We start from the raw sequence: 24255 nt of genomic DNA on the forward strand, positions 1-24255 counted from the left end.
ATAAAATCTAATCACTGGACTTAGTAGATATCAGTTTGCGCAACACTACGTTTGTAGCTTTCATCATTATGCAACGAAAAACGAAGTTTCATTACAGTGGTATGTACCAAAGTGCTGTATTTTGTCATAGAAAAAAATGATATCAGAGCCAATAAAAATGATGACGTCATCAATTTGGCCCCAAAAAAATCAGATTTAGAATTCTTTAATGCCCATCTATCAACATTCGTTACTGCTCCATTCTTTGATTAATTCATTAATAAAAAAACAGTGGAAGGTCAAAATGCCAATTTAGCCAACCGAGATACCTTAACAGAGGCAGCTGGAGATCAGCACTCAGACCTGAACGACATCACGCAACGTCCAACCCTTGCAGGACAGGGAACAACGGACGCTCAACCGGATTGTGAGTGAGTGCAGGTCACTCAAGCAATGGGTAGCTTTTGGAAACAGTCAGACTTTTCAGGTAGCATCCACTTTCTTTCCTCAGTGACTACATAAAACGTTTGACCGTTTCCAACATCTATCCAACAGTAGGAAAGGTAACTAGATTTAGTAACCTTTCTTCAGCCAATTTCAGCCAATCAGCGTGCGCTCCGGGCCATGACGTCATTTTCCCGCGGACCCGATCCTTCCATGCCAAGCTATCTCTCCGTTCATTTTCAATGCGAATTTTGGCTCTATATCTGCTTGGAGAACAGTTCAAAGGTCAAAATACGTCATATCCGTCTTGTAGAACCCTTGTGGAAACAAGGTGAAAGCGCTGAAGCCAATTTTGATCGGCGAAAAACCACGAGAATCAACAATTTCTGGCCGGAATGGCGGCCAAATCGTCGGGTAAGTGGTCCATTTCTTCATTTTTTCATGTGATTTGACTGGTCTAACTTGTTATTTTCATGGAATTTGTCGTAGTTTTTGTTGTTTTTCCGTGATTGTTTGGGGTGTCGTGAGTCGATTCCACCATTTTGTCTTTGTTTGTCTTGCGATGCAAAGAATTTTTGAGTTTTTGAAGTTGACCAGTTGCTTGCTCGGGGACAGCCAGCCGTATTGTTAGTGCACGGACATTTGCACACTTGCGGGTTGTTTCTTCGTAGAAAAAATGATTTTATTTGCCTTTCGCGGCGGGTTAAACCAAATCTAAAAATTTTCTTGAATGAATCAAAGTCTCCACCATGCTTCTACATTGTTGGTTTGGGGCTAATGGTGTTCTAGAAAATTTCCTCCTTTTTTGAACGGGTATAAGCCGCAATTTTAGCGATAATGGCTAAAGGTGGGGAGGGGGGCGTTGTTCTGCGGAGATCGCTATGGGCATGAGTCCTGCCGTTTTTTATCTGTAATTTTCAATTGCATATCATTTTGACACAATCATGGAATATGTGTGACTTCTGAGATCATTGTGGCGACAAAATTGATGACTTGAATGATTTTTTGAAGGACATTTTAGTCTTCAGTATTTTGGGGATGGGTTCACGCATGTATGGAGTTTGGTTGTTCCTTTTACTAGTATTTGTAAAAATGCTGTACTTTAATGTCTATTTTGCTGGACTTAGTCTGTTGTAATTTGTAGGTAGATTTGTGTGTTAGTAAATATTCTGCAGACATGACTAAGGCATTGACATGTATAATAATATGTGATGGTAGGACTACTGTGGCAGGGTTTGTATGTCAATTCTGAAATATTGTGCTTGCCCATAGGTGACAAAATGGACCACTGCTACCAACTGAAAAGAAGATTCAGACTATGTGGAAGTGACAACAACACTTACCAATGATGTGGTACATCATATGGAGCAGTTTCTGAACCTCGTTAGGATTGATCCATCTGCCAACCTAATTAGTCTGTCACAAATTACCTTTGTTTATGTAATGTTAGATATAAGAATCACCTCAGTGTTGTGCTGTCAAAGAGGCAAAAGTTAATGAAGATACTGTAAGTTGTGTAGGGGCCATATAAAGTTCCCTAATTTTATTGGTTTATATTTGTATGACTACGGTCCTCAGTGTTATATCACCATAAGAGGCAAAAGTTTATGTGGGTATGTTGTGTTAGGACTAAATGAAGTTACCAGTACCCTGTGGTATCTGTTTTGTACATCATTTATATTTGTATGACTATGTTCCTCAATGTTATGCCACCAAAAAGGCAAAAGTTAATGTTGATACATGGATGTTGTGTGAGGATGTTTAATCAATAGAGACTCTAAGACAGTGCTATGTGACCTTCGCACACTACCTGTTTTTTGATATATTAAATTATTATATTAGATTAAATAATCAAATTTATATTTATATGACTATATGGTTCAAGTTTTGTGTGAAAGCCTCAACATATACTAGTACATGTAGTATGCATAACAGAACAAGGACTACAAGATGAGGAGTGTAATAAGTTTAAAATTCCGATGTACATAAATGTTTTTATTGATGTTAACAACATGAGTGTCAAAAATAAACATTGTTCGATGTATTTACTATAAAGTCTATTACATGTAATAAGTCTATTACTAATGAAGTAAATACTACAATATTGATAGTAGGGCACCTCTCCCATCTAGTATTAACATTCTATCCAGAGGTTCTAAAGTTATCCTAACCAGAAATATTCGGAAACTTAAACACACACTCAGATAGACACACAGACGACAGACACACAAAAAAAATGGAAGTAACAATATGAAACGGTAATGTACCAAAAGACAAAAAGCAAACAGATTTCATCAGGTGTCAACCACTTCCTCAAAGTTCCTGGATCTTCCTGGTTTTGGCGGCCATCTTGATTTGGGGTCAAATATTGGGGTCATGGAAATGGCGCACTCTGATTGGCTGAAGAAAGGTTACTAAATCTAGTTACCTTCCCTACTGTCCAATTGCTTGAATAACTGTTATGTTACACATCTAAGACCATTTTCATTAAGGAACATCAAAAGACTGTGCTGACCTGAGCTGCAGCTTGACCTGGTACTGTGCGACTGTTCTCTCTAACAGGGCCATGAGTGTGACGATCCCCCCACACAGCAAGCTCACACGGTAGCACCGACTGCCAACTGGACACATGGACAGAATAGGACAACAGAATTCATGTCTAAGGTCAAATACAAGAAACATAGCAATAACAATGATTGAAGACAATCACTTAATAAAAACATACCACACCATAAGAAATAAGAGGCATATCTATTCATTTTTGGCCAGGTAAGACAATGTGTCACTGCAATCAAGTTGATATTTTCTTATCACAAAGGACAGACCCAGAAGGTAGCACGCGTAGTCCAGTGGTTAACGGCCCTGCCTCTGGAACTAGAAGCCGTGGGTTCGATCCCGGCTATGTCGCTCACCCGACATGCACGCAACCGGAAAGGGTTGCAGTCCTTAGGACAGGACGTTAAGCCGTGGTCCATTGTTCATTGTGCTTGTCGAAAAGAGCTAGGGGAATTTCCCCGGTACAATGAACCTGTAAATACTGTACATAGCGTCTGTCCTCTCTGTCACGACCAGTGGAAGACTAGCTCTTTAGTGAGCTAAAACTGGATCGAGATCACTTTTCCTTTCCTTTAGACAAGGTAAGGTAGTCCCATTGCCTTTTTGAGGTCATATATAGGGGCAGTGGGTTGTTATCCACTGTGTCTAGAGCACAGTATTGGACAGTAGAGCCCATTCCTTTTTCTTTGACCACCTCTTAAGGGCCTGGTGGTATAACATTTTTGATATGTAACTCTTATAACATTATTACAAAAATATGCACATTGTTTTGCAAGTTGCAACCCAACGGTGAACAATCATTTTCACCCAATATGTCAGTGACTGAAAAAGGTCTATTAAAGGGTTTATGCCTGACATTTATAATGTGCTGTAAAAGTTTCTGAAAATTTGACATATTCCTTACCCGTACAGGCCTGTCCATTCTTACAGTTGGGTCCGTGGATACAGTGCTGACTGGCCTCCTCATATTGCTGCTTCCACCCGTGTTCCGCCCTGTCCACAGCTACGTGGGAGTACCGGGACAGGATCTCCGAGATTTCCTCATCAAAACTGGACACTCCTGTGTTGGGGCTACAGTAGGAAGAAGATGAAAACAACATTACCTACCTGTAATATATACGTCTTTGGCCCCCCGTCCCAATCTATGATGCAGTTGTTTCTTGTAATGTGATCTGACACAACTGACTTGTGCTGTTCTCTTCTTTTATTGCAAGAAACAACTGCATAATAATAATAGATTAGGAGGGGGCTGAGGTCATAGACAGAGAGGACAACAAATATACACTAAGGATTAAGAAAGCCATCTGGATCAGAAAGTCTACAGCAGTTATGAAGAGACGAGGGGGGTATAGACTCAGTCATGTTTGGAACCACAGCTTGCTGTTTAATCCCAAAGTGGCAAGGAGAAGTAGCGATAGCAATGTTAATGTTTGAGAACGAATATTTGTTAGTACATTTACGTCACAAGAGGTCAAGTTCACTTTGTACTGATAGGACAACTCCAAGAAAGTAGAGAAGACTGTCAAAATATTTGTATAGTAGAAAAGTAAGGTTGTGTACAGAAGAAAATCATATTCAAGTTTATCAGCTGTTTTATGCACACAGAACTAGCATGCAGTTCTAAGGATTCAAAGTTTGACTTATATTTTTTAGTTTATAAAGTCCTGACCGTGCCACTTTGAAGAGATGGGTGGAGTTTTCCTTCTGAGTAGCCAGGATGTAGAGGCGACGCCCGCGCACCTCTCTCCGGCTGCAGTAGAACCCGTCTTTCTCCTTCTCGTGGTTTTTCGAACGCTGTACGGCTGAGTCCCAGTCCATGCCTCGGTCCACCGACAACACCACGTGTCTGGGAATATACAATGTAGGAACAAATAAATGATGTACAAAGTAGTACAAAATGTTATAAGGCCACAGCAAGTAAATTTTAGACTGCAGACTGCAAATTAAATGCGAGAGGGCAAAAAAAATAAGATGGGTAAAAAAAAGATGCCTGGATTTTCAAAATAGACACCATAAATGTTGAAACAGTTATGGTGACAAAACATGGTATCACTATGAGCCAGCCAGTCTTTTACTTCTGTATTCAAGAAGTGCACAAAGTGACACTTGTATGATACACAAGTACATGTATCACATAACAAGTTGGAAGCTACACTCAAGGCTACCATACAGATGGCCATTTTACAACTACCCAGCTAATTTCACTTCTACAACTACAATCATGGCTACGACGACATATTGTCCCATTTTGGTATTCTATTGTCATGTCATGAAAAATTTCTTCTTCCTTATACTTCCGAATACTCCACAAACAGATTTCTTCCTAGTGAAATGGACCAAGTTTTGAATTTTGTCCATTCACAAGTTTTCACATACTGAATCAGGTCCAGGTTCAGGTCCGGACCTGGACCTGATTCTCTGGACCTGAACCGGACCTGGATCTAAAATTTCTGTACTGGTACCCACCCCTAGTAGGAGCAATAAAGGTACAATGTGTACAATGACAACATATGGTATCAGGAACATCATTTCAGTGTGCAAGATTTTCTGTCTTTAAAAAAGGGCAAATTTCATACTTTCCAAACCAAAGTGTGAGAGTTTTTCAGAGCTACATAAGACCTTTGACACCACCCTTTAATAGTAAACTTTAGCATAACGTCTTTACTAGTTTTATTGGGTGGAACTCATTAGTGAGTTGCTGACTACCCTAGTCTTACCTGGTCACATGTGTTACCTGGTCACATGTGTTACCTGGTCACATGTGTTACCTGGTCACATGTCTTACCTGGTCACATGTGTTACCTGGTCACATGTGTTACCTGGTCACATGTCTTACCTGGTCACATGTCTTACCTGGTCACATGTGTTACCTGGTCACATGTGTTACCTGGTCACATGTCTTACCTGGTCACATGTGTTACCTGGTCACATGTGTTACCTGGTCACATGTCTTACCTGGTCACATGTGTTACCTGGTCACATGTGTTACCTGGTCACATGTCTTACCTGGTCACATGTGTTACCTGGTCACATGTGTTACCTGGTCACATGTCTTACCTGGTCACATGTCTTACCTGGTCACATGTCTTACCTGGTCACATGTCTTACCTGGTCACATGTGTTACCTGGTCACATGTCTTACCTGGTCACATGTCTTACCTGGTCACATGTCTTACCTGGTCACATGTCTTACCTGGTCACATGTCTTACCTGGTCACATGTCTTACCTGGTCACATGTCTTACCTGGTCACATGTCTTACCTGGTCACATGTCTTACCTGGTCACATGTCCTACCTGGTCACATGTCTTACCTGGTCACATGTCTTACCTGGTCACATGTCTTACCTGGTCACATGTCTTACCTGGTCACATGTCTTACCTGGTCACATGTCTTACCTGGTCACATGTCTTACCTGGTCACATGTCTTACCTTGTCACATGTCTTACCTGGTGATGTTGGTCCCATTGTGAACACCATGGAACACTTCCCGTGGGTCTCCTACCAAGTCCACTGAGGAGGCTGTAATGTCGACAAGACCCTCATTGTACCTACAGGCACAAATTGCAGATTAAACTTTGTGACAGTGTTAAAAAAACAAAAACACATTTCATTGTAAATATAAAGGTTGTGTACTGTTGGCGTACTGACTATAGAACTGATGGTGGTGTACAGGAAATGCGAAATGGAATGAAATATGCAGCAAACTGAAATGAAATTGAAAGCTTATCAAAAGGCCCAAATCTAAAAACAAATAAACATGATCCTAGCCTCCTTGTCGACCCTGACCTTCTATGACTTATAAAGGTAGCTTGACGTGTAAATGACACCACCTGACAACTCTAAGCAACACTGCAGCACACTTATCGTGGTTTGCCACTCGAGTCTTTCTTAAGTGTAGATCCTAAATTAATATATATATAATGCAGAATCTATACATGTATGTTTGCAAGGCAAAAATTTTGCGTGTTGAGTGACTTCTTGTTGTGTAACAAACACAGACAACATCAGACAAAGAAACAATAATTACCATGGCATTGTTTTTTCTCCTGTGGGCATATAGAAAATGAATTCCATATACTCCACTGCTGATAGTTTTTCAAAAACATGATCAAAAGGGTAGAATGTCTTTAAAGATTGTTTTTGATACTTTTCTTTCAATAATGTAACAAAGAAAACAATTACGTGTCTGACGTGTATGATTTGTCTCGGCTGAAAACGCGTGTAATTTACCACCAACTCCACATGATTTTCTTTCATCTATAGTTCCTAATTTCTTCATTTTTCACTTCAGCTTCGGGCCTCGTCTGACGCAGGGTGTGTATTTTTGCTGTCCAGAAAGCTGGCAAGTTGCACCATGCCGGGAGACCAACAGCAAAGCCAAACTGGTGACACAGGTAAATGTGTTTTTGAAAATATCTTCACATCTCAGTGAACAAGGGGTTTCTTTTAAAATGACAAAATCTAAGATTTAAAATTACCCAGTGCCTTGTTTGGTGTAGAACGTTTTCTTTCTATCTTTCAATTTGCAAATAGCATTTTGCTGAGGCATGAAGCTTGGAAGATGTGATTTATGAGGATATTTTTTCAATCACATGGGAGCACAAGTGGTACATGTAATTAATAAGACTTAGTGTACCCACTACCAAGCATTTGCGGTAATCAACATACATACTGTAGTCACTGAGTTCGGGGTATTACCATATATACTGTATACTGTTGATATGGAAAAATATTCACAGTGGCTTCGAGTTTGCACATTGTAATATCATGCAATTTCAGACCACAAAGATTATGCACTGTTTTCCTCTCAAAAGTATTGTATCCCTGAACGCCAATGTTAGTTTCCTAACTGGTCACTACATTCACCCTTGATGTCATCACCTGTCTTTATAGGATTACCATACAACAAAAAAGAAGAAAGATTTTTTAATGGTGCTTATTACAATAGAACTTTTTATTAGAAGAGAAGGGTGTCAATTTGCTGCAAAAAATACATTTGTGTTGCTACTAAAATGACAATATCATTGTCACTGAAAATGTATTTGTAAAAACGACTATGTATTTTGATTCCACAAAATATTTGAAAAGCGGGAATTTGGAATTTCTGGTACATTACTTCCAGGCACCACACCCATGCAGCAGCCACAGACTGACTGGCAATCAATTGCGGACGCCACTGCGAGTATACCCAATGCCTTGTACATCTCCAGAGCAGGTAAAACTTGACAGTGTGTAATTCTGTGTTTTTTTGTCCTTCTACTGAAGTGACCTTGACTCGCTGGGTCTCGTCACATTTGTTGTGTGATTGTTGTAGGATCACATACTTATTACCTTCCTCAGATCGTCGTGCAGGTTTCGTACAAAATTCAGCCATCTTGTTGCGAAAAAAAAATTGTCAGTGGTTGATTCTGCTTGAAAATTCTATGACGTCAAAATCGTATGACAACCTATGCTGAATGTGATTGTGCCATTACCTTCTTGATAATGCTGATACATGATTTACCACATATAACAATAAAAAAGTTGAGGATGGGCTAAAATAAAAATCTTTATTGACGCGACAAAAGTACAGCAACTTTCGTAACGTTAACTGCGATACTAATGTGACTGCAATGTAGACAAATCTGATTTCTAAAGCAAGCCATCTTAAACCATCAAACTGCAACAAACAGGCCGAAAGAGCATATAATTACATGTATATCAATGATTCAATCAAAACATTTTCTTATGGCTGACTGCTTAATTTCAAGAAAAATATTAGTGTCATGGCATCAAATGTGGTCGGCAGTAATTATACTGTTCAGTAGTTTGAAAAACAAACTATGATTCCTAATTCTAATATTGACAAGATTTGTTAGCTATTTATATGCTAAATAATATTGAATTTAAAGTTTTGTCTACCGTGCTGTTGCTCATAGCAATCTAATAGTGGGCTCTGTCACTAATTCAGTCGGTAATGTTAGGGAACCTTATACTGAGATGTGTTGATGTTAGCTGAAGGTGGACATCACCATGCATAAATTATGCAAATAAATAGGTCATTTGCATGAAATCTACTTCATGGAGGTATGAGGTTACCAAAGTCTAGTTTTATTTATCTATTTAATATATCTATTGCAGTGTGTGCTTGGTACTCAAGATTTATCTATTCTGGATCTAAGTTGTACAGTTACTTTGAATTTTAATTTTTGACACAAAAATTGGATTTTTTAATACGCAAAATTTTAACTGTCCACCTCCAGCCTTTGGCATTTCTTGACTGGAGTTGGACAGTCAAAAATTAGTCAAATTCTGTGTTGGAAATAAATTGAACAAAAAAAAAGCATTCCCTGTTTAAAAAGCTCCTTTTTTTCTAATAGACCGCACATATCCGGGTGAAGCAAAGGGCCTTGGTGCCCTCTGTAGCTTCATCCACTCCCACTACAGCTGCATAGCTGCCGCCATTATCATACTGCTCTCAGTGGGAGTGACTGTGGGACTGACGTTCATCACTAAAAAGGTAAACACTCCTGTACCACAAAGCCCACTATGAATAAATTTTCTGAATGTTTTGTTTTTCTAGCCAATGAAGTCAGAACAGTCTGCTTTTTTTGTCATTTGAAAAAAATATTTGGTGTTGACGTACTGATGTACGTTTATATGCTTGTAGGAGATATTTGAACTGTCCACCACTGTGGATGCCTTAAAGAGCGATCATGACATTATACGAAAACTGTCCACCACTGTCCACCTACTATCCACCGCTGTTGATGCCTTGAAACACAACCAAGACCACAAGCGCCAACTGATCACATCCGTTGATGCCTTGAAGGGTGAAGAAGATGACATGCGTCAACTGTCCATCACTGTTGAAGCCTTGAAGCGTGACCAAAGCAACTTGTCCACCACTGTTGACGCCTTGAAGAACAACCAAAACGACATGTCCACCACTGTTGACGCCTTGAAGAACAACCAAAACAAAATGTCCACCACTGTTGACGCCTTGAAGAACAACCAAAACAAAATGTCCACCACTGTTGACACATTGAAGAACAACCAAAACAAAATGTCCACCACTGTTGACGCCTTGAAGAACAACCAAAACGACATGTCCACCACTGTTGACGCCTTGAAGGCTGACCAAAGCGACATGTCAATCACTGTTGACACCTTGAAGGCTGACCAAAGCGACATGTCAATCACTGTTGACACCTTGAAGGCTGACCAAAGCGACATGTCAATCACTGTTGACACCTTGAAGCGGGACCAAGTTAACATGTCCACCACTGTTGACACCTTGAAGCGCAACCAAGACCACATGCGCCAACTGTGTACGTCCACATCTGCTGATGCCTTAGAGCACATCCAAAATGACATTCAGCAACTGTTAACCACTGTCGATGCCTTGATACGCAGTCAAGACGACACACGCCAACTGTCCACCACTGTTGATGCCTTGAAGCATGGCCACAATGTACGCCAACTGTCCCCCACTGTTGATGCCTTGAAGAGAGAGTACCATGACAATATGTCCACCACTGTTGACACTTAGATTTCATACTGAAGGTAACATTTTTTTTGGCCAAACCTTTTTATTTATTCGCTCACTTGCATCAGTTTTGGAGTTCCCAGAGGATCATGTCATCCATGTAATCAAATCAACATGGCCTTACCGGTATCAATAATTTCTATGCCTGCAGGACTTTTGCATAAATAGATGAAGTACATCTAATGTGGCATTGATATCATCTTACTTCCTCAATCAAAAATGTACTAGCAATGTACACATGTGGTTATGTTGTGTTTCACTAACTCAAAGCTTTTACTTATGCTGGCATCAAATAAAACTAATGCAGAGAAACCTGTTCTACTGCAATAATGTACTTTGTTAATTTTAAACTGTTTTCTGATAGTATACCAGTTTCCTGGTAGTATTCCTAGCTTTCTAGCTGTGGTTTTGAGTTTGCGGTAGGGACATCCAGCGAACTTACAATAAATTAACAGTACTCAACTGTGCAAGTCACATGATGTAATGAAAATCCCGGCGCCTCTACGAATGGCCTGGTCAGAAACCACTTAATTGTAACTCGGCAAGGGTGCTAAAGACGGACAGAACAGTCCGCTTTTGACGTTGACAGGAGTTTTCTGATATTATAAATTTCCCTCTGTTGTATACCAGTTTTCCAACGGAATTCTTGTTTCTGATTTTTTTTAGTCTGCAGGCTCAATGTAACATAACCTGTTTGGCCTTGTAATCTATTAACTTTTGCAATTTAGTCCTCCTTTTTTATCACAGTTCTACAAATGTATTTCCTTGTATTTTATGCTATTTGTAGCAGTTCATTAGCATACTATCTCATATTATCTTTCCCAATCTATTGGCAACAATCACAGATCATGAGTAAATAATGTAGCCACACTAATACAACAACATTGTAAAAATGTAATCTTGGCTAATACTGGGTAGAATTCTGAAAATAAAACATGTTACATACATTTACCACCCACTGTGTTTCAATCCATCCATGGTTACCGTACCATTCAATTATACTACAGTCAAACCTGTATATGAAGACCACTCAAGGGACCCAGCAAAAGTGGTCTTCATACATAGGTGGTCTTTATATAGAAAACAACGTGGCGGCAGTAAAGAAACTGACAAGTCAGAACATCGATAATTTATGCATGAAACGCATTTGTCTTTCTTACAAGAATAACACGATGTCATATAAAATTAATGCTAAAATTACGTATACTTATGTTATTCTTCGTATTAAAAAGTATTAAATTTGTAATGATATTTATAATAGATATATTATAAGAATGATTTGAAAAAGAAAAACGGTGGTAATTCGTCCGGCTTTTTGCAGCGTGCCGTGCCGGTGCTGGCATAATTTTTTCTCATACCGCGGCCCTAATGTGACAACAAATATTCTGTAACTGAGGTATCACGCGGCTGCACGCCGGCACATCGTGCACATCGACGAACATTTTTACCCAAAACGTAATCGCTATGATCAGAAAATGTTGCAGGCTTCTTCTTTGCGGGAGTTTTGTTTTTGTGTGACGTGAAAAATGCGACATTATTTTCGGGGTATATTTTGGAAACCCACGCTAACTCTCAGCACACTTTACGGCTGCATCGAAACCCAAAATTACGCTAGAGACACCATAAATTCACATATTAACACATGTTTCCACGGAAAGTTCTTTGGATTATGCATTTTTAACTAGGATGGTGCTACGTAATCGTGGAAAATAGCGTTCTTTTGCGTTTTAAAACGTGAGTCTTTGAAACAAGATGGCGTCGAGCTGGCAGCAAAGTTCCCATGATGCACCGCTCCAACCAATCAGAGCGCGAGATCGCCGGGGATTCCCCTACATTATACATGCAGTTGTTGTTGTTTGTGTGGTTTCAACCAATCAGAGGTGCGTATTTCCGACCTGCAGACGCCGCGATTCTGAACCGCGCTGTACAAAAATAAGTATTTCTCGGGAAGAACAGCGAGTCAGATGTTTTATTATGACAGAAAATGCGTTTTTTTTAGTTTATCTTCGAAAAGCCTGGTGAAACTAAACGCTTTCATGTCTGCTCCCTGGATATAACATTTTAGCCTGAGATTCTCATCACGAAGCCACCGAAAATATTGTAGAGTGAAGTGCCGATCCAGAAGTAATGAGAAATTGGGAGGGCTCGAGGGGCCATAGCGGTAAATAATTTGTGGCAATTACGCTCATTTTTCGCCGTGAACATTAAAGTAGCGTGACAAAATTACATGCCGCGGTCGTTTTGGCAGTGTTTAGGTACCGTGCGGTCGCCTTTAGTGGTGGTCGTGGTCGCGATGGACAGTGGTCGTCATATACAGAAATGTTAATGCTTACGTCTATGGGAAAATTCAAGGGACCGCTTTTCGGCGGTCGTAGTGGACAGTGGGTCGTTATGCACAGGTGGTCGGTAGACCAGGTTTGACTGTACCATCAATCTTGTTCCAGTTTGCTTCAATTTTTGTTCCCATTTTATTCCATTTTGTACTTTCTGTATACCTCACTGATGGTCCTATAATAAGCTATTGATATTTGATGATTGGTGCCACAGTATTGATTGATATCGACTGAAGTTTCTAATATAATTATTGCTTAAAGCTGAAGCTTAAATTTTGAATAACCTCAGACAAGAAGACAACAAGGTAAGGTGCCGTTAAACAACACTGACCTTCCTTCCCTCCTAGCGGCACTGACGTTGGCATTCAGACATTGGGTGAAGTAGTGGAAAATCAGGTTCTGTCGCTCCACGCTCAATCCCAGAATCCTGTTGAGGAAGCGCCCGACCACCCCAGCATCCTTGTCCTTCACACTGTTCCCCCCACCCTCCTCTATTACCCCCATCTGTGTTAGGCAGTCCTGGGAACACACGAGTTTGTACATGTTTGGCCACACCAAATTTCTTTGTTGCTTCTCAAAAAAATTGGGCCAACAGGTAAAAAAAAATAAAAATGAATTTTTTTAAAGGTTTGGGGTTAAGATAACACATAAAACATCAGCCTGAGGAGCTAAATGGCACATTTTATACAATGAACCCTTCCTCTGATTTGTTACTAATGTTCTGAATAAAAGGCATTGTTTTTAGACTGAAATTATGAGTATGTGATTCTGAATGGTAATATTTACAGGTTTGTGATAGCAAAACCTGTATTATTTTTTCTCAGGACTTAATCTTTTTTTCTTGAAAATGAAAAAAAAAATGGACAGACGAATCCGAGAAGCAACAAATAAAATTGTTGTAGCCTTATGGACAGAACTAACAAAAGATTCAATCATCTAACACCTGAGTCGATTACTATATACATGTAATAGAATTTTTGTGAATTTTTTGTTTTATTCTTAGTTGTGAATTTCTAGCGAATTCTGTCAACACATTTTCCAGCCAGGACTGAATTTAGATCCGGGTCAACCCAACCTTCCTATCCTGACACCGTTTACACCATGTTCTGCATCACAATCTGTCACTCTACAATATTCAAATAACCACCATCACAAAGAAACACAAAAAGCAATACCACCATTTTCACAGAGATAAACATTATTGGGAATTAGAGGAAAGTACTAGACTATGCTATTCCAATTCAGATGTAAGACTTAACTATACATTTTGCATTTAGTTAAAGTTAAAATATACGGCATAAAGTCAATCTCTGAGGCCAACCTGCATAATGCTGTTCAACTCTCCAAACTGGTACTTTCCATGAGTCACACTGTCCAGGGACACCCCCGCCACCATCTCGCCATGGCAGATTCCGTAGTACATGTTCCGCAGTGCCGTTCTCCCATACGGGGTGTCGAAGTTAAACTCGCTCAAGTCAGCGCCAGTTGCAGCACGACGATCGCCTTTAGTTAGAGCACCTGAAGAAAGATGGAGTAGAAACAGAACAAAAGACCTATTTTAGATTTTGTTTGTGTCACAACAGATTTTAATTTCTTTTGACATGATAACAATGACCCATCACAAATATTACTTCAATCATACCAAGGAATGATATGCTATCATTTTTTTCTGTTCATGGTCGTTGTCTAATTGTTAAACAAACAATTCCCAAACTCACTTACTGGCTATCAAATGTGGTGAAGCAACAATAAAATTCTTCCGATGTAATTAGGTCAAAATGCTATGGAAAAATCACATTTTTGTTTGGATTTTGGCATAAAACTTACCAAGAGACTGTAGCCTTCTTGCCACAGCTGCAGCAAATCTTCTTTCTCCACCCAGACTTGTGGTGACCAACTTGTACAGAGGACCACTGGAATCATAACACACAAGCATACATGTACATGTACCAAACGTGTACCAAACAGCCTCTAATTAATGCTCATCTATAACGGTAGAACTAAACTGTATCCATCAAATAGAAACTAGCTACATGTACTGGTAGTACAGAACTGCAAAACAAAAGTACTACTTTTTCAAAATACTTTTTCAAAGTAGGTAATCTTAGAGATCCTCAAATGTAAGACTTAGTTCATCGGTGACGGTATCCCATCAACCTTCCCTCAACCGAGACGGGGGCCGATACCGACTTCCAAGCACCTTTGACCCTTTGCTGACGTCACACTTCCGGTATGGACATGTGACATAGGCTTTGGGTCATCACAACTTGAAAAGGATAAGAGGACTGGTCGAAAGCTTGTTGGTAAGCACTTTATCTTTGTGTATGGTAAGTTTAAAATTGTAGCAATCTTAGAGATGGTTTTGAAAAATCTCTTCATTAACTGCCAGTATATGGCAGTAACCAACATGATTGACAAAGCTACCCTGATTAAAGATTCTCAATGAATAACTAAGAACCTACCTGGATTGGTTGGACCTGTGTGATCGTCCCATCTGTTGTACAGCCTTGTCGGCGCTCCACGGCAGCTCTAACGTGATGTGCACGCGCCGTCGTTGGTTGGCCGCTCGCATGTCCGCGTGTAGAGAGATACCTGGAACAGGGGGGTACCACAACAGAAAATAAATGTTTGACAGTGCATTAAAAGTGAACCAGATCTCGTATAAAAAGGTTTGTGTTTAACAGTTCTACTTATTTGGCAAATGCCATCTAAAAAGTCCGGGTCAGAATTCTTTACCTAACTGTTAACATAAAAGATATGCTTTCTTTTCTCAACCTACACAGGGCTCGAAATTAACATAGTCCCGTAGGCCCGGGGCACCAAAAATTTAGGCCGGGAACACTAGAAAATCACTTTGGGACCTTTTTTGGGACGATAGAAAAATAATCAACATCAGAATGTAAACCCATCAGTGTTCGAAATACCCGTCTGCAATCTGCAATTTACAGATGGATTTTCAAGATTACAGAAGAAAAATAAATCAATCTGCAAATTTGCAGAATGAAAAAAATCTCTCTCAAAAGCCCCCCAAATTAGATCCGTGCTCCCCAGGTCTAGTGTATTACAGCGCATTGTGCGTGGAAATCCTGGCACGTGAACCTCAAAAAACAAAGTGAAAACAATGCCATCTTACTTATAGCTTATAGAGTGGGAGGGCTGTATACCGCGGTAAGTACACCGAGGGAAGGGCCGGGGAATCCATTTATATACTTATTTCGTTGTATGTTGATATCTGGGACTGCTTATGATTGCACAGTTTACTTAAGTTAGTAACTCGGATCACTTATACTTTTTGTACTGATATATTTCTTTCGACTTGTAACGGCTAAATCTTGTGGAATTTGCAAGAGTCTGAACATCGTGTCCCGCCGGATTTGCATGTGAATTACGGACAGAGTGGGAGGGCGCGCAACCCGTTTTTGACTTGAACTCACTTTGATAGCTCATTTGGCGATTTGAATTACATATATTTGGTTAACCACTTATATTTTTTGTACTGATATATCTGCTCCACCTTGTAATTTGAGAACTCGTGTGGATTTTGTAAGAGTTACATCGTGTCCCGCCTGATTTGCATCTGAATTGCGTACAGGATGGGAGGGCACGCAAACTGTTTTTGATCTGAACTCACGATTTTGATTTACGTATCTTGGGTCGAATCGTCGGACAACTTTGTGTATTAATTGTCTGCAATTTGCTGTTGGACAGCAGGCACCATCGGACGGTGTGGCGAAACTGTTGGACAATCCTGAGTATTGTATTCGCTGTTGGACAGCGGGCACCGTCGGACGGTGTGGCGAGATTGTTGGACAATCCTGAGTATTGTATTCGCTGTTGGACAGCGGGCACCGTCGGACGGTGTGGTGAAACTGTTGGACAATCCTGAGTATTGTATTCGCTGTTGGACAGCGGGCACCGTCGGACGGTGTGGCGAGATTGTTGGACAATCCTGAGTATTGTATTCGCTGTTGGGCAGCGGGCACCGTCGGACGGTGTGGGGATTGTTGGACAACCTCGAATAGTCGCTGTCGACAAAATGGAATTCCACTGCACATGTATACTTCTGGCCCTTTGCTTGTTGCTCAGCAAAGCCGAACCAGGATCACAACCAAACATTAAACATGAGATAAATGAAGGAAATGTCACATGTACTTTCAGATCTGACTGTACTTCTAACTGGGCCACGTTTGCCTTCATGATTAAGCACAGTGGGGTGAATGGGACTTATTTCAGCCGCAACAAATTGCTGATGCACAACGATAGTACAAAGTTGTCAATGATTCTAATACTGCTCTTAAGTGGAGATGTTGAGGTGAACCCAGGGCCTAGACCACCGAAGTTTTCCTGTGGGAGCTGTAACAAGGCTGTACAGAATGCTCAAGCTGTCATTTGTTGTGATGACTGTAATAGATGGTATCACAAAGACTGCATTGGGATATGCTCGGAAGTATACACTGTATTAGAAACCCACAAATCATACTCATGGATATGCTGTGACTGCGGCGTACCAAACTTTGCATCAGACATGTTCGACATCACTGACGACAGCTTCCATTCAGTAAATTCATTTGATACGCTGAACTCCAGCACAAGTTTGCCAGGTGACACACCGACGGCCACATCCACTCCACTTAGATCAAAACAAGGCAAAACTCACACTAGAGGTAATGGCCACAAAAAGAACAAGGCTAAACTCCTGCTGGTAAACTGCCAGAGTGTTCGAAACAAAACTGCTGAATTGGCAACTGCCATTGACACTTATAAGCCAGACATAATAGCGGGCACAGAATCATGGCTCAATGAAAACATATCAAGCAGTGAAATATTCCCTGACAACTACATAGTGCACCGTAAAGACAGACAAACTGGCCCAGGAGGTGGTGTTTTTCAGGCAAACAGGGATGATCTGATTGTCACCCACAGACCAGATCTGGACACAGACTGTGAGATAATCTGGACACAAACCCAACTTGCAGGAAAGAAACCGCTTATGATTGGTACATACTACAGACCTCCGTCGGACCAGGGCAATAGTCTGGGTGAGCTTGACAACTCTATAAATAAAGTGGGAACTAAGATAAACTCCAACAATGTGATCATTCTTGGAGATTTCAATACCCCCGGTATAAATTGGGATGTCAGCACAACAGACCATGCTCAGAACCATACAGGACAGGCACAGAAACTACTGCACTTAGTGGATAACCATGGGCTATTCCAAACAGTTCAGGAACCAACCAGAAATGGTAATCTCTTGGACCTAGTCTTAGTTAACAACCCAAACATAATTGAAAAGACCACAGTAGTTCCGGGAATAAGTGACCATGACATGGTTCTAGTGGACGTGAACTTGGCACCCAAACAGAACAAAAAACCAAAAAGGAAAGTGTATATTCGCACGAAATCTGACGAGCCGGCTATCAAGAATGACCTTGAGGACTATGCAACAAACTTTAACATGAGAACAAAAGACATGTCAGTGACACAGAAATGGGATGACTTCAAAGGCAAAATGAAGCACACAATGAACAAACATATTCCTAGTAAAATGACATCAAGCAGATACAACCTGCCCTGGTTTAACAGCAACTTAAGAAGGCACTGTCGGAAGAAACAGCGTCTTTACAATAAAGCTAAGAGAACAGGACAAGAGGAAGACTGGAATAAATACAAGAAAGTAAAAAAAGGAGTTCAGAAAAGCATAAGAGCAGCACACTCAAAGTACGTGGCAAACATACTGGGAGAAGCTATAACTGACAAACCTAAAACATTCTGGTCATACATAAAAGGCCTGAGGAGAGACCTTGTCGGGGTAGCCACTCTAAAGGTGGGGAGCACCATTATTAGTGACAGTGAGAAAAAAGCAGAGGCACTCAGTTCACAGTTTAAAAGTGTATTCACAGAAGAAGACACCACAGACATGCCATCTCTTGGGCACCCCTGCACCCCTCCTATGGAACAAATAGAAATTTCTATTTATGGTGTAGAGAAAATGCTGCAAGGCCTTAATCCATCCAAAGCATCCGGGCCAGACCAAATACCTCCTTGGTTCCTCAAAATGACAGCCAGTGAAATCGCACCTGTTTTAACTAACATTTTCCAACAATCGCTTGACACAGGAGAGATTCCTAAAGACTGGAGAGATGCAAATGTATGCGCCATTTTCAAAAAGGGAGATAGAGCGGTCCCCAGTAACTACAGACCAGTTTCACTTACCTGTATTTCCTGTAAATTACTTGAACACATTATCCATAGCCATATAATGAAACACTTAGAAGGCCACAATGTACTAACGGACTACCAGCATGGTTTCAGAGCAAAGCGATCCACAGAAACACAGCTTATTTTAACAGTACACGACATAGCTGGGGCACTGAACAACAAAAGACAAGTGGATCTAGCAATTCTTGATTTTACTAAAGCCTTTGACAAAGTCCCACATAGCAGACTGATATCAAAACTAGAGCATTATGGAATTCAAGGTACCACACTTAATTGGCTAAAGGCTTTCCTAACGAACAGAGAGCAAACTGTAGTGGTAGAAGGGAAGGCCTCAGCTCCAGTTAAAGTAGCGTCTGGAGTTCCGCAAGGAACTGTCCTGGGACCATTGCTCTTCCTCCTGTACATAAACGACTTGCCAGACCAGCTCGATTCAAGTGTGAGGTTGTTCGCAGATGACTGCCTGTTATATGTAGAGCTCTCTACAAAGGAAGATTCACTACTTCTTCAGAAAGATCTGAACACCCTGGAAGAGTGGCAAAGGAAATGGCTTATGCAGTTCAATCCGGATAAATGTTATATCATGCACATAACAAACAAACGAACCCCAAATGTATCCCCCTACCAGTTCTGTGGTCAGACATTAGCAACCACAAAAACCCACCCATACCTCGGTGTTACATTAACAACTGGACTGAAGTGGGGTGTCCATGTTAACAAAATAACAACCAAGGCTAAACAGACACTGGGAGTAATCAAACGCAACTTATGGGCATGCCCAGCCAGGGTAAAATCACTTGCATACAAGTAACTGGTAAGAACAAATCTTGAATATGCTGCAACAGTATGGGATCCGTATACAAAGAAAGACAAAGATAAACTGGAAAGGGTACAGAACCAAGCTGCCAGATTCTGTACAAACAACTACAGCAGAGATGCTAGTGTTACCAAAATGAAAACAGATCTGCAGTGGACATTACTTGAAGACAGGAGGAAAATGTCCAGACTTTGTATGATGTACAAAATGACCAATAAACTGGTGGACGTACCGACTGATAAGTATCTAACACCAGCTCAAAAACGAACTAGAAACAGTCATGCTTTCAAGTACCAGAGTTACCAACCTAGGATTGATGTGTTCAAAAATTCCTATTTCCCCAGAACTATTGTAGAGTGGAATATGTTATCACCAAGCACAGTAGGGGCGTCTTCTCTGGATAGTTTCAGAGAACACTTGCATATAGATGTGCAAAAGTTAGGTGTAATATAACCAGCTGCTGCCGCGCCGCGTGCCTGCGAAGCTGGTGTGTTACGCCGAAGGGCGGTTATACCGGCTATATAGATACAGATACAGATACAGATTGCCAGAGAAAAATTTTTGGAAACGTTTTAGACTCTGTAATATGTCATATAATGTTTTTATTAAGAAGTTAACTGGGGTTACGGGAGCTTGGTTGCAGCTTATTTACTGATGCTCTGCTCGATTCTCCCAAGGAGGTTAAAAAAAGGATGTTCCCAGCTGCGCACCACGTCGTTAAAGTTCTACACAAACAGTGTACATTTTTACTGTCAGAAGATAATAATTCTCCTTCTGATGGCCCAAAATCACCAGTTAAAAAGTTTTTCTTCCTAACCTCCACTTGTTATGTTTGGTTTGTCTCAAATTTCTGGACAAGACACGTTTGAATCTGCATTGATTTTGAGTTTACTGTATACATGTAATTGACAATTAGTTATATAGAAATTTTGTACTCTGAGTCTGACTCAACATTATATTTATTGTTGTAATACTTCCTACTTGGGACCATCCATCCTCACTTCGGGACGATTGGAATTTATTTTTGGGAACACTTCTGGGACAGTAGGGGAAAAAGTTAATTTCGAGGCCTGCTACATTGTATGTTTGAGTGATTCAAAGCAGTGGCTGTATTTCAAAGGCACTTGACAAGATCTGATCAACAAGCTATAGAATCTATCGTCGGCTTAAAGTATGCATCACTTGAAATAAACAGCACTGTTTCAGATGCAGAAGAGTCCCTCTCTAGGCCATAGAACTCTTAATTCAATTTACTATTCCACCAATGAGACGCTCCTGTTACAGACCTGTGCTTGCAGCATCAGAGATGATGGCCACCAGTTTCTTCCCATCCATGAAGCTGGTTTTCTCGCGGATGTTCAGGCTGTCCATGTCGCCCGTCGTGTCCGAGTCCCGGAGCACGTACTGCGGCTGGGACTTCGGAGTCTTTCTCACGACCCTGCCGCGCCGGCCGGTCATCTCGGCCACACACTGGGGTCCTCCCAGCTGGTCGATGATCTCATCCAGGGGGCTGGGAACAAGTGTGACTGGGGTGTTATTTTCAAGATGTGTAGAATATATTTCACACCCATTTTCTTGGCTTTACACTACAAAGTGCATTTCATCCTTCATCCACGTTTGAAGGGTGACGTTAAGCTTTAAGCAACATATGCTGTAAGTATTTAATCTTTGAAAGTTAAACAACTCAATACGCTGATCAATTTAACTTTTAAGTGCAGAATCTGATGTCTGAAAATGCAACCTGTGCATGGCAAAGCTGTTTTGCACTCTTAGCTATAATGTTTTCTCTTAATAAAGGATGACTGCTTTACCTTTACATGTATATATGCACACACTGATCATGAATAGACCCCTTTGAACCAGTCACAAATTGCCTTTGTCATGATCATAGGGTAAATCTTACTCAAAAATGTAATGTCATCGCGCTCGTCCATCAACAAAGAATACGTTCGCAAAATTGGTCGCCAAACCTGGAAGACAGGGGCACTTCAAACTTTTGTCGTCTGAATATCTCTATACAATGTTTCTGGCTATTCATCTTACCGACTTGTGTAAGATACAGACATAAAGGACTTTTTTATACTTCGTAAATGTGGCAAAACTGTCAGAGCGGAGATTGTAATGTTAATCAAACACTTGTTTCTTCTGGGTCAGACACTCTTTCCTCACACATATTTTGTTTACGGATGACATTACAGTTTGTTAACAAAATCCCCCCTATGACAAAAGCAGTTCGTGTGATTCAAAGCGGACTACTAGTATTATTAATATTAATAATTAAGAATACCAACCTGTTGGGAAGCTCCATCTTGTCAGCGAACCCCAGCAGCAGATCTTTAGCAGACTTGCACCAGAAGTCCTCCTTCTCCTCCTGCCCCTGGATGTGGGTGGGGAAGTGTTGGTGGACGAACCTCGTGTAGATCTCCTTACACAGCGACACGAAACCCAACACCTGTCCGCCATGTTTGGACAGCTCACACTCCAGGCTGGCCTAGGAAATATATCATGTTTTAAACCTTCTCCCTGCTGCCTATTACTAGTAATTAGCCTCATAATTAGGGATGGGTACCAGTACAGTGTACAAAACATTTTTTCTTGTCAGACTGGTCTGGAAAAAACGGACAAAAAATTCTTTTGCAGGCTTTCACATGTTTTGATGCTTATTGGTCCAAGTGAATAAGAAGAGTGAAGTAGAAAAGAGTTGATAGTCATTTTTACCAAGTTTCTATAGACAAACTTGGTCTAACTTAACAGTCTGAGGCAGTTCCATTCAAGTCTGAGGCATTGTTTACGTGGAGATAGGATACTCCACAAAACAGAGATTCGTTCTTAGCGAAATAAACTCCATTGTTTTGAGTATCACCCATTCAAAATTAGACCCAGCTGTGCATATCAAAGGAACAGTAAGAGGGGTGTACAGTAAAATGAACAAAAAATACTTCTAGTCTAACAGAAGAATACAAGAGATTGACCTGTGGCTATAGTTTAGTTTATATTTTGATGAGTTTCTTTTCCACATTGCCCCAATCTGTCCCTCAACATAAAGACAGATTGCACTGTACTAGACTAAGTACATAAAAAAGTTAAATATGTACTACACACACAAAAAATACAACAAATCGAACTAGTCCCTTACCTCTCCTGTTGTCTGTAATCCAATCACTATACAGTACCCCTTCTCTAGTGACTCTTTTGCCTCCTGTACAATTGCTGGCACCTTAGAAAAACAGAAAAAAAACATCTCTTTACTTTGTGCTTTCAGTTTTTCAAAAGCCCACCCAGCTCAGAGGGCCATCTTGGATCTATGATCCAACCTAGCAACCATTATTATATACAAAGAAACTATATATAGTAATAAGAGCTGTTTAAATAATTCAGAATCAGAGCCATATGTGTCTACTGTGTCCACTGAACTTGACGAGGGCACCTGACATGCAACAAATTCAGAAGAATAAATCAAAAGTATATGAACAACAGAGTGGAGCAATCAGTCTATCAAACACTTCTGTGAAGCTGTGAAGCAACAGTTCTGTGAAGCAACAGTTTTTTCAATTCATTCACTCATTCTTTCTTTAGTTTTACCAAAGGAGAAAACATTGTCTTTGCTGGTGTGTTCTTTTTCTTTCTTCCTCCTAGCAGAAAGGGTTTACAGAAAAGGCTGGGCTGTGCACCAGGCCTGGCTACCTGGGATGGCTGTCACGTCAGGCTACTCAGAGACCCCCATTCATAGCCACAATTCTTTTTTTCCCTTGCACACACTACTTTGGGGTGAGCCTAACGGTATAGTATTGTACGCAAGTAGCTTGACACAAGGCTAGAGGGAAAACATTCTGCATTTTTGCAAAAATGTTGCCTTTCTAGTCTTTCCTCCTTTCTTCAGTATTCTTGACGAAGAAGACCCTTTACCTTCATGCCCATACAGAGCTGCTTGAAGAACCTCTGGTGTGAGGACCAGAAGGTGGACCACATGCGCGGGTTGTTGGTGGCCGTACGCGCCACGGCCGTGGTGAGCGCCTGGCGCAGCTCGTTCCAGACGTGAGCCGCCATGTCGTAGGTTTTGATCTGCTGCGGCGTAAGGTTCACCTCCACTGTGACAAACTGTCAGGGAAGATATTAATAATATGAGATTCTTACAGTAACAGAAATAACCAGAATTATGACAGGCACAAACCCTGTTTTTTTGTGATACCATGTATATCTTCTTATTCTCATGTCACCACTGTATACTGTAAATGCAGAAATGTTCGCGGTGGATAAATATTCGCGGTTTTCGCGGTGACCACTTCACCGCGAACTTAAAACCACCGCAAACATTTTTCTATTATGGTATTAGACTGCAGTCTATGGTGTTACCGCGAACTTAAATCCACCGCGAAA

At 40.7% G+C, this 24255-nt stretch overlaps 1 protein-coding gene across 1 annotated transcript in view; it reads right to left on the bottom strand.

Annotated features, from left to right (window-relative positions):
- LOC118427346 (protein FORGETTER 1-like) overlaps window positions 1-24255 on the bottom strand; it is a 36513-nt gene that overhangs the window by 3720 nt on the left and 8538 nt on the right. The window contains exons 11-22 of the mRNA XM_035837086.1: window positions 23785-23976; window positions 23015-23095; window positions 22170-22369; window positions 21165-21388; window positions 15305-15434; window positions 14670-14755; window positions 14164-14360; window positions 13174-13361; window positions 6428-6529; window positions 4649-4825; window positions 3884-4050; window positions 2939-3044 (exon numbers count right to left, since the gene is read on the bottom strand). Of these exons, the coding sequence (XP_035692979.1) occupies window positions 2939-3044; window positions 3884-4050; window positions 4649-4825; window positions 6428-6529; window positions 13174-13361; window positions 14164-14360; window positions 14670-14755; window positions 15305-15434; window positions 21165-21388; window positions 22170-22369; window positions 23015-23095; window positions 23785-23976 (1850 nt within the window). The remainder of the gene's footprint in view (window positions 1-2938; window positions 3045-3883; window positions 4051-4648; window positions 4826-6427; window positions 6530-13173; window positions 13362-14163; window positions 14361-14669; window positions 14756-15304; window positions 15435-21164; window positions 21389-22169; window positions 22370-23014; window positions 23096-23784; window positions 23977-24255) is intronic.

Source organism: Branchiostoma floridae, chromosome 12, assembly GCF_000003815.2.
Source record: "Branchiostoma floridae strain S238N-H82 chromosome 12, Bfl_VNyyK, whole genome shotgun sequence".
NCBI lineage: Eukaryota > Metazoa > Chordata > Leptocardii > Amphioxiformes > Branchiostomatidae > Branchiostoma > Branchiostoma floridae.